General features: G+C 38.7%; 1 protein-coding gene across 2 annotated transcripts in view; it reads left to right on the top strand.

The window, feature by feature from the left end:
- The window catches only part of TOX (thymocyte selection associated high mobility group box), a 230,700-nt gene that overhangs the window by 104,004 nt on the left and 112,955 nt on the right, over positions 1 to 13,741 (top strand). For both annotated transcript variants that reach the window (XM_075085086.1, XM_075085085.1), the window contains exon 2: positions 9,171 to 9,236. In XM_075085086.1, the coding sequence (XP_074941187.1) occupies positions 9,186 to 9,236 (51 nt within the window). In that variant the 5' untranslated portion in view covers positions 9,171 to 9,185. The remainder of the gene's footprint in view (positions 1 to 9,170; positions 9,237 to 13,741) is intronic.

Raw genomic sequence — 13,741 nt, 5'->3', positions numbered from 1 at the left:
TTAGATGATCAAGCCTTTCAATATATTTTTAAAATTGGTTTCTAAGTGTGCCATGGATTTCTAACTATGCCATGGGGTTTTTTTTCTTATTCTTTCAAACATGAGGCATAGCGGTATGCAGGCAAGATTTTCTAGTTACCCAGCAATTGTTACATTTAATTTACTTCTCAAGATGCTCTGTCATAGGATTTTCAGAACAGTAGTGGAATTTTGCTTGTGCATTTGTTGTTAATGTTGTTTTGGCCCATTTTATTTCTAAGATTCTGCTGTGTAGAAGCAAATATACTTTCCTACAAGAACTATATATACCCTATTCACTCTATAAATAACATAGTGGGTCAAATTCTGTCCATGGGTCCCTGCACACAGCTCCCACTGTAGTCATGCAAGGGAATGGTTTTGTCCTAGTTGTTCAAAACTAATTCACTAAGGCCTCTGGTCTCTTCTGCCATACGGGGGGCTTTGCACATGGATATACAAAAATAAAGTGGTTTTTTTTGAGTTATCTGGCTGCTCTCTGTGTATCTATTTATTAAGCTTTCCTGTGTTTTATTACATAATCTACCATTCAAAATTATAAGGTGGAGATGAATATTGACAAGAATTACTCTGAAACTCAAAGTAAGAAGGTCCATGTTACCTTACTATTCTACCTGATCTAGTTCCTGGCCAAATAGGAATGGCACAATTCACTTCACCATCCATGACGCAGGATCAGACCTTGTCATGAAACTGGCAAGGTGTGTTGGGGTTGGAAAATGTTACAAGCCTACCAGGTTAAACAAATTTCCTCAGCTACTGTAGGCAGAAAAAGAAAGGTCTAATCTTAGCTGTTCAAACCTTTCCACCTTATCACCCGATTTTCCCAGTGGGTGGCTACATCTATAATTTAGTGTGGATTGAGTAAAATAATAACAAAAGCACTTGCAACTTTGATCTCAGTATGTTTATTTAATGAGTGTTCAATATGCAAGAGACAGTTTAGCACAGGAGTCCAGACTACAGTGCGTTGGTTTGGGTGGTGTTTATTTTTTAATCTTATTTTGTTTTATTTTATTTAACACCCAAGGTTAAAAGGAGCAGGAGCCCAGCTGAGAGAGTTCAGAGTTCATCTCTGCATGCTCACTGTCCTCCATTTAAATGTACACAAAGGACTAATACAGTACCCGCTCTCCCCTGGGCTGTCTTTGATACACTCTGCTGTGCCTGGACTCTGCCACTCCTCCTATCAGTCTGATCCTACTTCTATTAGCCCGCTGTGCTCAGCACTGTAACCTCATTCAGCTAGCACTCTGCATGCAGGCTAACAACTTCAAGGCTCTGTCAGGCATTGACACATGCAGGCTCCAAGCGAGAAGCTAAACACCCCCCTTCACCTCCTCTCCGGTTACACATTAACCTCTATTAAGTGCAGGAAAAACACAAATGCTGTAGTGCCATCATTCAGGTTTTAACTACCCCTGTATATTAGATATTCAGCCAGCTAGCCACCACTGAGAACGTACTCGGCAAACCCTCTGGTTCCTCCCCTTTCTCACAATGATAGCGGTAAATAGTGAGTTAGCTTGGGAACGCAATGGTAGGTCTGGGTTGGATATTTATGGCACAGGCATAAAAATCTGAGAGAAATCTTTGACAGCACTGCCTGTACTTCCTGAGGCACTAGTATGTGTTATAAATGGAAAATGAGACAAAAATGGTCTCATTCTAGGAGAATCAAGCAGAGTATTTTCAAAACATGTCCTCTTTGAAAGCCAGGTTGTAGAAAAGACACAGTGCAGTGCTAGTCTGCAAGCCCTATTGTGCTTTGATCCAAGCACTAAATGTATCAAAGTCCGTTGGGTGCTGTGGGCAGAGAGATTTTCATCACTCTTTTTGACTCTTTCGAAGTACAAGAAATGTCTGACAGCACTTCCTTGCGAAGCAGCACCCTTGCTTCCCGCTTTTGGTGCCAGTGCCCACCCACCCCGTGGCTTGCTCCTGCTCTCTGGGGAGCCGTCGAGACCAGGGCAGATTCCTTCCTGACTCCAATATGCCCAGCCCACACATCACTGTACTTGGATTAGTTAAACACATCATACCCCATATTCCTGGTTAGGCTCTTTGGACAACATGTATGAAAATGAAAGCACAGGAGGCAAAGAATTTTCCTAATACTTTACTCCTGAAAACAAGTTACAGAATTAAAATTAATAGCAATAGTAATCCTGAGGCATGCCATCTCCTCTCTAATGCTTGGCACATCAAACTTTTCTGTGACCTGGAGGACTCTTAGTGTTCCAGGTGGGACAGGATTTCTCCATGTCCTGCCAGTCTGCAGTAATCACCTTCCTTTGGCCATACAGGGACATCCAGCCCTGCAAAGAAATTTTACTTCCTTTTGCCATGGTGCTTCATCGAGGTGTTTTCACCCAATCTCATAGTCTTCTAGTACTCTCCTCTTTTGAAAAACAGTCCTGGAAGGAGGGAGGGAAGACGGCAGAACAGAGACAATCAAAGTTGATAGGGCTAGATTGGTTTTTGACAATTTTCCTGTGATAGTCCTTCAGCAAGGTGTAAAGCCCCTTTCCTGGAAAGGATGCCTTTCTGGAATGCATTACTGTAACCTGTCTTGGGAAAATTTAAACATGTATGTGTTCAGTACAGCATACAAAATGGAGTTCAGGAGACAAAATGGCGTTTCAATTTAATACAGACATACCGCTCTGCCAAACTATGTCAAGAAGGGGATTTTCCGTCTTGTAATAGTTTACTAAGCATTTCTGGTTTTGTCTTTAATGGTTGATGTAACAAGATCAACTGTTTATTTAGCATAGCCATTTGATGATTTATGTTGTATCCCATCATTATTTTAGTCTCATTTCAGCAGCTCTGAGTAAAATAAAATATCATTCTGTCATTGAGAAGCCTGAGACAACATCCACTCTGGGCATTTGGTTTACAATAAACAAAATTGCCTAGTTTTAAAGCTTTTTGGGGATTAGTGGCTTTTAGATAATGTAAGTTACAAATGATATCTATAAGCTGTAAGCACTAAAATCACTAAATCACTAGAAATAAGTAATCTTTTTAGACAATGTTATTGCAATATTTTCTTAAAATAAAATGGGGGTACTGTCAGAGCAAGGTAAACTATGGTTAAAAGCTACACCTAAAGTTTAAATTTAAATCAAGCTTCCAGTTCCAATCTAAGATGGGAGAAGTTTTTATTTATATTATGTGATTAATAACACAGGCTTTGAAGATCTGTAACATCCTTTGAAAAAATCAGGATGTTGACTCCAAGTGGCTTTACCCAGAAGCTGAACTTATTAAATACAGCAACTTTCACCAATTTGATCATCTCTCCCCTTGCTGCTTCTCCTTTAATCTCTATATTTCAGGATATTGCTGTTGAGTTACATTTGTGCACAAAACAGTGTCCGAAGTTGCTGCCTCTCCACACCCCAGCCCCAAGATTGTTTAGGCATCAAAAGCCATGTGGGCTAGCATTCACCATGCTTCCCTGTCTACAGTACAGTCGGACAAGATGTAGTACTCTCATACTGTGCTGTACTTCAGTATGAACTAGAAGAAGGTCAAAGATCCATGTGCTTAATTTTTTTTCTTTTAGCTAATATCACTATATCTGCAGAATTTATGGCACATATATATATATATGCATACAAGGAGAAAGCAAATATGCAGTTCCCTCAGAAGCTGAAAACTGTGGATGAAAAAGGAGCAAAATAAACCCTCACTTCTCTCAAAAACAGCAAAGAAGTGTGAGGTAGCAAGGAGACAAAGAGAGGGGTGAAAATTTGTTCTTCCTGTAATCCAGGTAGGACAGGTGACCCTGGCAATGAAGCCGGAGTGACTTGCATAGAAGAAGGTAGCCTGTGGGGAGGGGAGGACACATAGTTAGGCTGGAAGCCTCTGTTGAACCTGTGCATCCCTGGGGCAGTTGTTGTCTGAACTAGCTACATGAAGCTAATGCAGGTATGTCTCTGCATTTATAATCACTGTATACGTACATACAGTTAGCAGTATATAAATACCTTTTGTTTCCAGTTATCCTGTTTGGCTTTCAACCCCTTCTAGTTTTTTTCTGCCCTATTGCACCTTTCTTTTTGTTTTCTAGATTTTTCTGTGTATATGGGCTACAATGAAGATTCTTTAAGTTGGTGTCACCATGAGAAATTTTGTTCTCTGTTTGTTTTTGTGTGACTTGATTATAATGTCTTTGTGACATAGTCCACACAGGGTGTTTGTCGTTTAAAGAAGAACATAAAGAATGAATGAAAAAGTACTGTCCTTACAAGCTTTGCTACTTCATAATAATTTTTTAAAATGTTGGCAGAGTTAGATGCAACCTAAGTGGGAAGGCTTCCTGGCCACGACTACATCATATGACTCTGATGTGGTGCCATGCTAATGGGAGACAAAAGCCAGCTTTGGATTCCTTGGTAAATCCATGCCTGATAAAACAGCCTTACTACTCTGGACATTTGCTGAACTCTGTCATAGCTCGTGCATCAGTAACAGTCAGCCAGTGTTTATGTAATTATGTTCCTAACTTATATTAGTAAATTGCATTTAATAACGACACTTGGGTATTTTGTGCATGTTGGTTGCTGAACATTCTAACTTGTCTTACAACGGGTTATTCTAAGTGACATTCTAACTGGCCATGCCATAGCGTTGCCTGTATGTTTTATTTATAATAATAATTTAAACAAAAACTATGATGCAATTCTGAATATATATTAAAAACAGCTCCCAGTTATATATCTTTTCATATTACAATGCAGTCATATTCTTAGTTTGCTCTCACCCAAACTTCTCATGCAGTTAAACTTTAATATGAAAAGAAATGTTGTCAAGAGTAGTTATTATCACACATCAGAATATTGTATTAGCATTCACTTTTAATAGATTAAAATGAAAGATTTTGAAATCTGCCCTTAATGATACTGAAGGATCTTGGAGACACATTGGGAAAGCTTTAGATGAAATGTCATATGATATATATATACATCATTCATGGGTTCATAGAAGACAGTTCATTTAACTGCCTGCCTTTGTGTTTTGTCTGTTCTGTTTGGATGAATCACAGGTTAAGTGATGCTTGTGCAGTTTCTTTTCTTGAAATCAAGCACAGTGAGCGGCAGGGAAGTTTAGGGAATACAAGGTTCTTTTAGACCTTGGATGATGAGTAAAATAGGATATTTTTGGAGGCGTGGAGTATAATCTGGAAGAAAAATCTGGTGGTTGGAGGCATCTTTGGGTCATATCTGTTGATCTTTTGACTCACTGTCAGATCTGGATAGGTTGCTTGAACTGCTGTTGCATGAATCACCTCTCTTGTAAAACTGAATTCAAGGTGGACATAGTATGAGTTAAGTTATCCTGGAGGAGAGTTGTTGAGAAATGCAATGCTGCAGAGCCTGCATGTTACAAAGCAATGTATAAAAAGGTAAAATGATTCATTGTTCATTTGTGGGGTCTAGGGGCTTGTTTTGGAAGCTTCTGATACACATGGGGGAAAAACAACAGTAGGACCTTCCAGTTGATCAAATCGTTGGCATTTTTTTCTCAGTTTATTGTTTTGATGTGGGATAGTCACATTTGGGCAAGGTGGGCACAGATACGATGTGCTGCATCAGTTTCTCTGAAGTTCTTGTTATTGAAGGCTTGCGTACCCTTTTTTGGCTGGGGTGAGATATATGGGACGTCTGTATTCCACACTTCCTCGGTAGTTGGGAAAGGGGATGACGAATAAAAAAAATCAGCATTGAAATAAACGTTTTATTTTGGTATAAAAAATAATACTTTCACTTTTTAATAAACACTACTAAACACTTTAGTGTTTAGTAGTATAAACATTTTAGTAAACACTGGGAACTTAAAGGAGGCATCTGACAATACCTGCAGTAGGAAATGCATGAGTATATGCTTCATCATTTGAGTTTACAGGTGTTTTTCAGGCTCACATCTGAAGTCTTAGGAACTGCCAAGAAGCCATGCACTGCACTAGACTGAGGGCGGATAATAATTTATATAGCTGTAAATGTAGTATAAGTACTAACATGGCAACGGTGTTAGTATCAGCTAATACATTATAGTCCACATCCTGCAAATATACAGACTACAAAAAATACACATTGCATCAAAGCTTATTGAACTATACAACCTATTACACAACATCTTACACATACTTCTAATAAGCAGATGATAAATATCGCAGTGACTAAATTCTGTGTTTCAATATTGAAGAAATTAAGTAATAAATCGAACAGCTGCTGGATATTTTTAGATGTTAACAGGTCACTCATCTTTTACAGACATTATGCATCAATATATTTTTCTGAAAATTTACCCTAACAAATTCATCCAAAATGTTACAGAAGGTCATTTCTTATTTAAGGCCAAGCCAAAAGGCCATGAAGTTTAACGTTAGGTATATTTTTGGTGTTTGATTTTGTTGATACATGCTCACATTAAGCCCACAGGCCATGGTAGAACAAAAGCATTTCAGAGCTAAATAGAGGGCCACAAACAACAAACAGGAAAGGCTGAGAACCAAGACCCTATCAGTGCCTGAGGCACCACTAGTAGCAAGGCACCAATTCCATAATAACATAAAGAATGATGAAAATTTCCAAGATTCATGGAAAAATGACCTTAGGGAAATTTTTCTGTGAACACAGACTTGGTGATTGCAAGCTTGGGAGTGAGGATGCATGACCAAACATCCAAAAGAGGGAATTATCTGAAAGACTAGTGCACTTCATAAAGATTCGTAAATCACAGGCTCAGGCATTATGGAAGGAAAAAGAAATTGAAATAACCCTGGGCTATATCTAGCCTGTATGCAGAAAAGGAAAGAAATTTCTTCATGCTCTTTGCAACTAACATATGCAACATAATATTTGAATTATAGCAATATTTGCATGGTAGTGCAGCAAATATATGAGGGTAATGAGGGAAATTCAAAATAGGAGACTTAAGGAATCATGGCTTCCAGGGCAGATAGGACTATCATAACCAGCCAGCATAACTACCCTGTCCATAGGATTTCTCATAAATATGATATGGAATATGTCTTTTCTGAAAAAGGTATCTAACTTCATTCGAAAACGTCCAAGAAGTGATGAGGTTGCTGTTGACATAATGCTTAATTACCTTCTAAAGTAGAAACTTGTATCTTATTTCAGAACTGAATTTCTCTAACTCCCATTTCTCAACACTAGATCTCATTATACTACTGTCAGGAAGGCTGACATCTTGCTATCAGACATCTTTCCAGCGTGTAAGTACCAATCGCAGTGATCAAGGCACCTTTCAGCCTTTCGTCTGACAAGCTGAGTAAGTTGAGTTTCTGTAGGCCTTGCACTGGAGCGCTTGGATTCCAATCGCAGGCTGTGAAACCTCTCTTCACAATTTCACCTGTCCAGCTGAGCAGAAGAAACAATACATTTTTTCCAGTGTGCAAACAATCCAAGCACTAAAAAATTTTCTCCAAAACTCTACTTTGAATGCTATTTAATAAGAACATTCTTGAATGAGAAAGCTGAAAGAAATGGCAAGACTAAACAAGAAAAAATAAAGGAACAACCATCAATCCCTATTTTTAATATCTAATCCAACTATCTCTGTTCCATCAAACTTTGGAAATACTCTATTCCCTATGGCAGATCTGTGCCCATGACATTATCCTTTCCCTCCCATGAAACTAGGACTTCTGACAGATAGGCTGTGACTATCTATTAAATAGCTCTGGCCAGGAAGGGCAGACCATCAACTGCTGTGCCAGGAGCTGGCACTTGTTCATGTCTACTGCCGCTGTTACAAGCCTCGTAGCCTCTGGCAGAGAAAGAAGATGAACAGCTGGAAGCCGAAACCTTTTCAGCTGCCTCAGCAAAAGTTGGTAGAGCTATCTGCCAAAGCCACAGTTTGACTTTGCCACCTTGGTCTAGTTGAATATACTGTACCTTGCAGGTAGAAAATCCCAAGAAACTCTGCACTGATCGAGAAACGTCTGTGGAATATTTCACTGCCACCTTCTGTAAGAGTAGGGCAAGCTCAGTAGTGGGGACTTTTTAAAAATGCCGCTGTGTCATCAAAAATAATGGCTCGTTTCCAAAATATGTCACTCTCAGCCCTCACAGAAGGGGTCAGGTGAAAGTTATTTCAAACAGACCTCGTAACAGCTGGAAATTTGTGTTGATGACTGGGGATGGGGATTCCTGCTGCTGTTCATTTCTACTTGAAAGGTTCAAAAAGATTTTCCCTACCTCCTGAGTGGACACTGGGACTATAGTTGCCTTGTTGGCGCTGCCACTTGAGCGGGCATGACAAGAGTTCTGTGGGGACATTTTCCAGATTACATAAGAAACCAGTAGTTTTATACTTCTTTGTGTTGGTACAGGATGAGGCTTCAGTTCTGTCAGTTTTTCTCCATTGAGACCTTCAGGTCTTAACTCCTTTCTGTTACTTCTTAACTGCAGCTAAGATGAGAAGAACTACAAAAAAAAAGGTTTGCGTACATTTCCAGGAATGGTATTTATCATTTACAGCAGGGTATTTTTGCAGTTCTGATTATGAATGTTTACCTTATTCACACATCAAGCAAACTATCCTCTTACACTGTACAGTCAGGAGGTATACTGTTTCATACATTCAGGTGTCTGAAAGCTGTCTGGAAATGTATTTCCTACTTTCTGATATGGGAACATCTCAATAGGAGGGGGGTTAATTTGTTTTGAAATTTCAACTCCTGTTCTGCTCAGAAGCTAAAGTTGGAATCCATTAAGATGCATTTTAGTGCGGTTTCTGTACTCATCTTCCTTTTCTCAGTAACCGCAATTCATTTAGTACTTCATTACAACCAACAGCAATATGTATACATGGTGCACAAAATAAGCCATTTTGTTTTAAAACAGATTGCAGATGAAAGGAAACCATTCATTTCTTGCACGCTAGCTGTAATTACTAGAGCGCTAATTACTCCAAATCACTGACATCCAGGGTCAATAAGGATGACAACAGGAACATCAAAGACAAGGCGCACACACGCAATTACAAGTCTCTAAAACCAGGCTGTAATATTATTTTATAGCTACTGTTTTTTCAGTCAATGCTGAAAAATATTCAAGTTTACTGAATGTTTACTATTATTTCCTTTGCAGTTTGACGGTGAGAACATGTATATGAGTATGACAGAACCGAGCCAGGACTATGTGCCAGCCAGCCAGGTGGGTTAATTAATCTTCTCTGCCTTGTTTCAAATTGTAATTAAACAAATTCAAAGAGTTGCATTGCAAATGAGTGGCACTATCAGTAACTGCTGCAATCAGGAATAATCATAATTTATAAACAAAGCATTTAAGCCTTGTTTCCAGTTAATGAGATAGAGCTGATAAAACACCAGAGTTGGCGTTTGTTGAAAGATACTACCTTGTTTCCTCTCCAGAATGCAAGCAGCTGTTTTGCCAGCATGATCTTTCCCAAACAGTTGTTTTACCTTCAGGAAATAAAGTCTTTACAGGTGCAGGTTATTTGTTTATCTGACTGCAGACAAGTTAATCATTATAAGCTACACATGTCACAAATAGCTTTAATTATTACTTGTAGACCAGTTGTAGTTGAAGAATTGCATTTTTAACACTAATCTTATGGCTGAGGAATGTTGCCAATGTTATACCATTAGCAGTGAGGTTAAGGCAATGACTTGGTCTTCTGCAGCTTGCAGCCCAATAGGTTTAGTGATGTGGATTCTTTACAGGTATTTTGGGGTCCTTTCCCTTTTGGGGAATCCTGCACACTAAATTCTGATATTAAGCATATATTTAAAAATCTTTCACCTTTCCACTTGAACCCTAAGATACTATAAATTTCTAAGAATGAAATATTTTAATTACTTCTTAAAAAGCAAAAATAATTTTTAAATTTTTAAATTTGTGGTTTGTCTACCTGTAGCCACATCTATATGTAGGGGAGAAATTTTCATTTACTTCACATGTTTCAGTCAGTTTAATTCCAGGAAAGTGGTTGAGTCACTGTCCCTAGAGGTATTTAAAAGACGCGTAGATGTGGTGCTTAGGGACATGGTTTAGTGGTGGGCTTGGCTGTATTTGGTTAACAGTTGGACTTGATGATCTTAAAGGTCTTTTCCAACTGAAATGATTCTATGATTAGCAAGTGATTGTGATAGTGGCACAGGTCAGTTAGATTGTGTCAGAAATTTCCCTGAATAATCAGACTTGTGGTTTAGATCATGCAATATCTCAGGCACAGCGGCGGGTAGTCTGATATATCTCTTCCTGACAGGAACTAGTAGGATTATATGAAGACCTCTCATTAGGTGGGAAATAAGATGCATACATAGTGAATGTGTGTAGATGAGCAGGATGTCATTTAGGGATCAACAGCTTTGGAAAGTAACAGTACATGCAAAGCTAAATGTCCTTATGAAGTCTTTCAGATAGCCATGTTGGTTTAACTAATGATGATGTGTAGTATATGGGTTCATTTGGGGGCAGGGAAGCAGGAGGCTGTGTGAGATGAGCTACATTGTTCAACCAAAAAGACCGTCTTTAAAATGCTCCACCATGTTGCTTCCCAGCCTTCTGTTGAAGTTATTCTGAAATACCTTTAGAGACCAACTGTACTTTGCGTTTAGGATTTGTGTGTGATTGAACTTATTCAGCTAAGAACCCTCCAAGATCCAGAGGTAGTTTAGAACAGAACTGTTTGATTAAAAAATGAAAAATTATATTATTAATTTTTCTCTAACCATTAATCCAAAAACTGTACTGACAAGTTTTAGTATTACTATTAGATTAAAGCAGCCTAGTATCATCTCATTTATGCCTTAAGGGTTTTGAAGTGCAAGGGCTAATTGAATTTGTTTGAAACAGTAGAAATACAAACTCTGTGAATGATTGCTCTTATAAGGCAGCTGCTACCTTTCAGAGAATCATTATGTCTGTCTTAAATAGTTTTGAATAAAGAATTGCAAATCCACATTATACATCAGAATTATTTTTCTTCTGTTGATATTTTTGTACTGTGTATGCATGTAGTTTAAATAATTTAAATGGCATATTGAAAAATTAAGAGTATAAGTTTTAATCTTTTATGCAGTTTCTACATGTGCTAACAAGGCCCAGATCCTCAGAGATATTTATGCATCTAACACTCACTGGTTTCAGTGGAAGTAGGGTGCTTAAAATACCTTTAAAGGTCCAGGCCTAGATATTTTAAGTGCAAATTATTTTGTCTTCAAGGAAAAAAATCTACCAAAAGTGGCATTTCCAAATTCAAAGATGACAGAAAACCCTGAATGCCTACTAAGAGCTGGAACCAAGAAAGGACTTACAGACTTAAAATCTCACTATGGCAAAGCCAAGCTCATGGGTGTCTGGCTCCCAGGTGGAGTTCAAAACCCAGAGGCAAGTGTCGAAACTCTGTCCTTTACTGGGCGGTCCGTGTGGCAAGAGCTAGCTGAACTGCCAGGCAGAGTATTTTAAGTTATTACCAAATGCATTCTGGTCAAACAGCCTCCCGTACCTGCTTGAGAGAAGCTGTCAGCCTTAGTCTGCTGCACCCTCCTTGCCCTTCTGTGAGTCTCTCCTGGTGCTTACACTATTGCAGCATTTTTTAAGTGAATATAGATGAAAGCCTGTAATAATAACGATAAAAAAGGAGGCAAAAACCACATTAGGAATGGAAGGTGGGGCTGTGCTGGAAATCATGCTGCTCTCTTGTTTAGGTAAGAACTGGGACTGTGAGAGGAGCCTTCCTGAACCTGTTCCTGATGTAGATAGCTGCTAGTCATTCCTCAGAGGAGCTAAGCAGCTCTCCATTGACAGTATTGGCGGGTTCTTCACCGACTGTAATGGGACACTGTTCCTATCTCAGGCGTAAACTTTTGGTGGTCACACAAAATTAGTGAACTGACCACCATTTCAACAGCCAATCTTCTTGTTAAAACTGGACAGAATACGATATTCGCTGCTCTGAAAACAAAGTATGCCAGATTACATGGCTTTCAGGAGGAGGAAGAGGAAAGGATGTGACTGTATTTTCTGGTCCCTGTTTTTAGGACTGTTCATTTTCCACTTCCTGTTACTGGATATAAAATAAATAATCCCAAAAGAAGATAGGAGAGAACGTTGTCTCCCACATGAAAGCCTAGTCACTTAATCCATAGAGTTTTCTCCTGTTTCCAGTTTGCATTTGTCCTCATGAGCCTTGCAGTTGCATGACTTCAGTGAGAGGAGAGCAGGCTCCCTCCCATCCCCAATAACTTGGCTGTTCCCTTGCAAGAGCAGAGATGAGGGTTTGAATCCTGTCAGAATGAGGAGTGAATTCATTTTTCCACTTCCCTTGATGGATGCACATCTGTTAACTAAAATATGAATCCCACATGTTGGGAGATGCACAGTCCTATCAGAAACTTTTATTCAAGCTCTGATCATGTGGACTGGCTCAGATGCAGCATAGTTTTCTAATTTCAGAGTCTGACACAGCTTATTTCAGAGGTAGGTTGGCAGACTGAGTCATGGTATACAACACCAAATACCAAGGGTTTCTCACTAGGCCGTCTTCAGGATTATGTGACTATAGAGGCAGAATTTTGGGGGTCCTGATGCACACTGACATGCTCACATCCTTGCTCTGCATCTAACCCTGAGAAGTTGGGTTTGCTTGTTTTGCCTTTTCCCTCTAACATTTCCTAGAACCCAGCATTTCCAGAAATTTGCAGGCTATATAATAAACTCTACTGCAGGAGAAACTAAATTTTAGACATCAGAAATGTTTCAGTTGCCCTGAAAAAGCTGAACTTTGCACTTCAGTTCATTCTGTTTACTGAAAAATGTACGTATCCAGAAAAACATCACCTTGTATTATTTTAAGCATTTTAATCAATTTATCCCCTTTAGGCTAACATAAATAAAAGCTTAGCCATTGGACAGGAAAAATATACTTTTGTTCCTTTTGCTATATAACATCAAACATCTGCATAGTTTGGTAATCCAGGACAAGTTGCCTCACAGCATCCCTCAACAATTATCATTTCTGTTCAATTTTCAAATCAGTACATGCTTTGGGACTTATAGACTAAGTTGCTAAGTAGCAACATATGGCTCACTACTGTTCCTGTGATGTTGCTGCAAGCAAATAGCATAATTCTATACTTGAAATTATTTTTGCAGAAAGCCAGTGTGGGAACTGAGCCAGAAGTGTAAGTATACAGTAAAAATTAATGATATTCTTTTAGACTGTCCCAAAAGGCTGTTTGGCAATGTTGTCTCTGTGTACATTTCATATATACATGTAAGTACAGTATTTTTGGTTATGATATATGTAGTACAGGACTCTGCACTGCAGGCATCTCCTAAATGAGTTATGCCAGCCATATTAACATACATACATAGTAAAACTACATGACATTTTCACTACTAATTGCACTTCGATCTGAAAATATTTATCATTTTAAAATAAAACTATGCCAACTGCTCTGCATTTCAAATTCTCACAAATATATTGTTTTCTCCGCACACCTATAATTGGAATCTCAGAGATGAATTGTTCGTCATGTAATTTCTCCTCCTGTAATTTGTGGGCCATGCACAGCACAGTATAAAATTATATTGTTTATTTTACATTTCTTCCTAGTCACAATACAGAATGTAATTCAGGACTCTGTCGCACACAGTATTGCACACTTTTGCAGCTTTCCTGATGCCTGATA

The sequence above is a fragment of the Phalacrocorax aristotelis genome, chromosome 2 (genome assembly GCF_949628215.1).
Source record: "Phalacrocorax aristotelis chromosome 2, bGulAri2.1, whole genome shotgun sequence".
NCBI classification, from domain to species: Eukaryota; Metazoa; Chordata; class Aves; order Suliformes; family Phalacrocoracidae; genus Phalacrocorax; species Phalacrocorax aristotelis.
The sequence above is the reverse complement of the archived record's forward strand: the minus strand, read 5'-3'. Positions and strand labels throughout refer to the sequence as shown.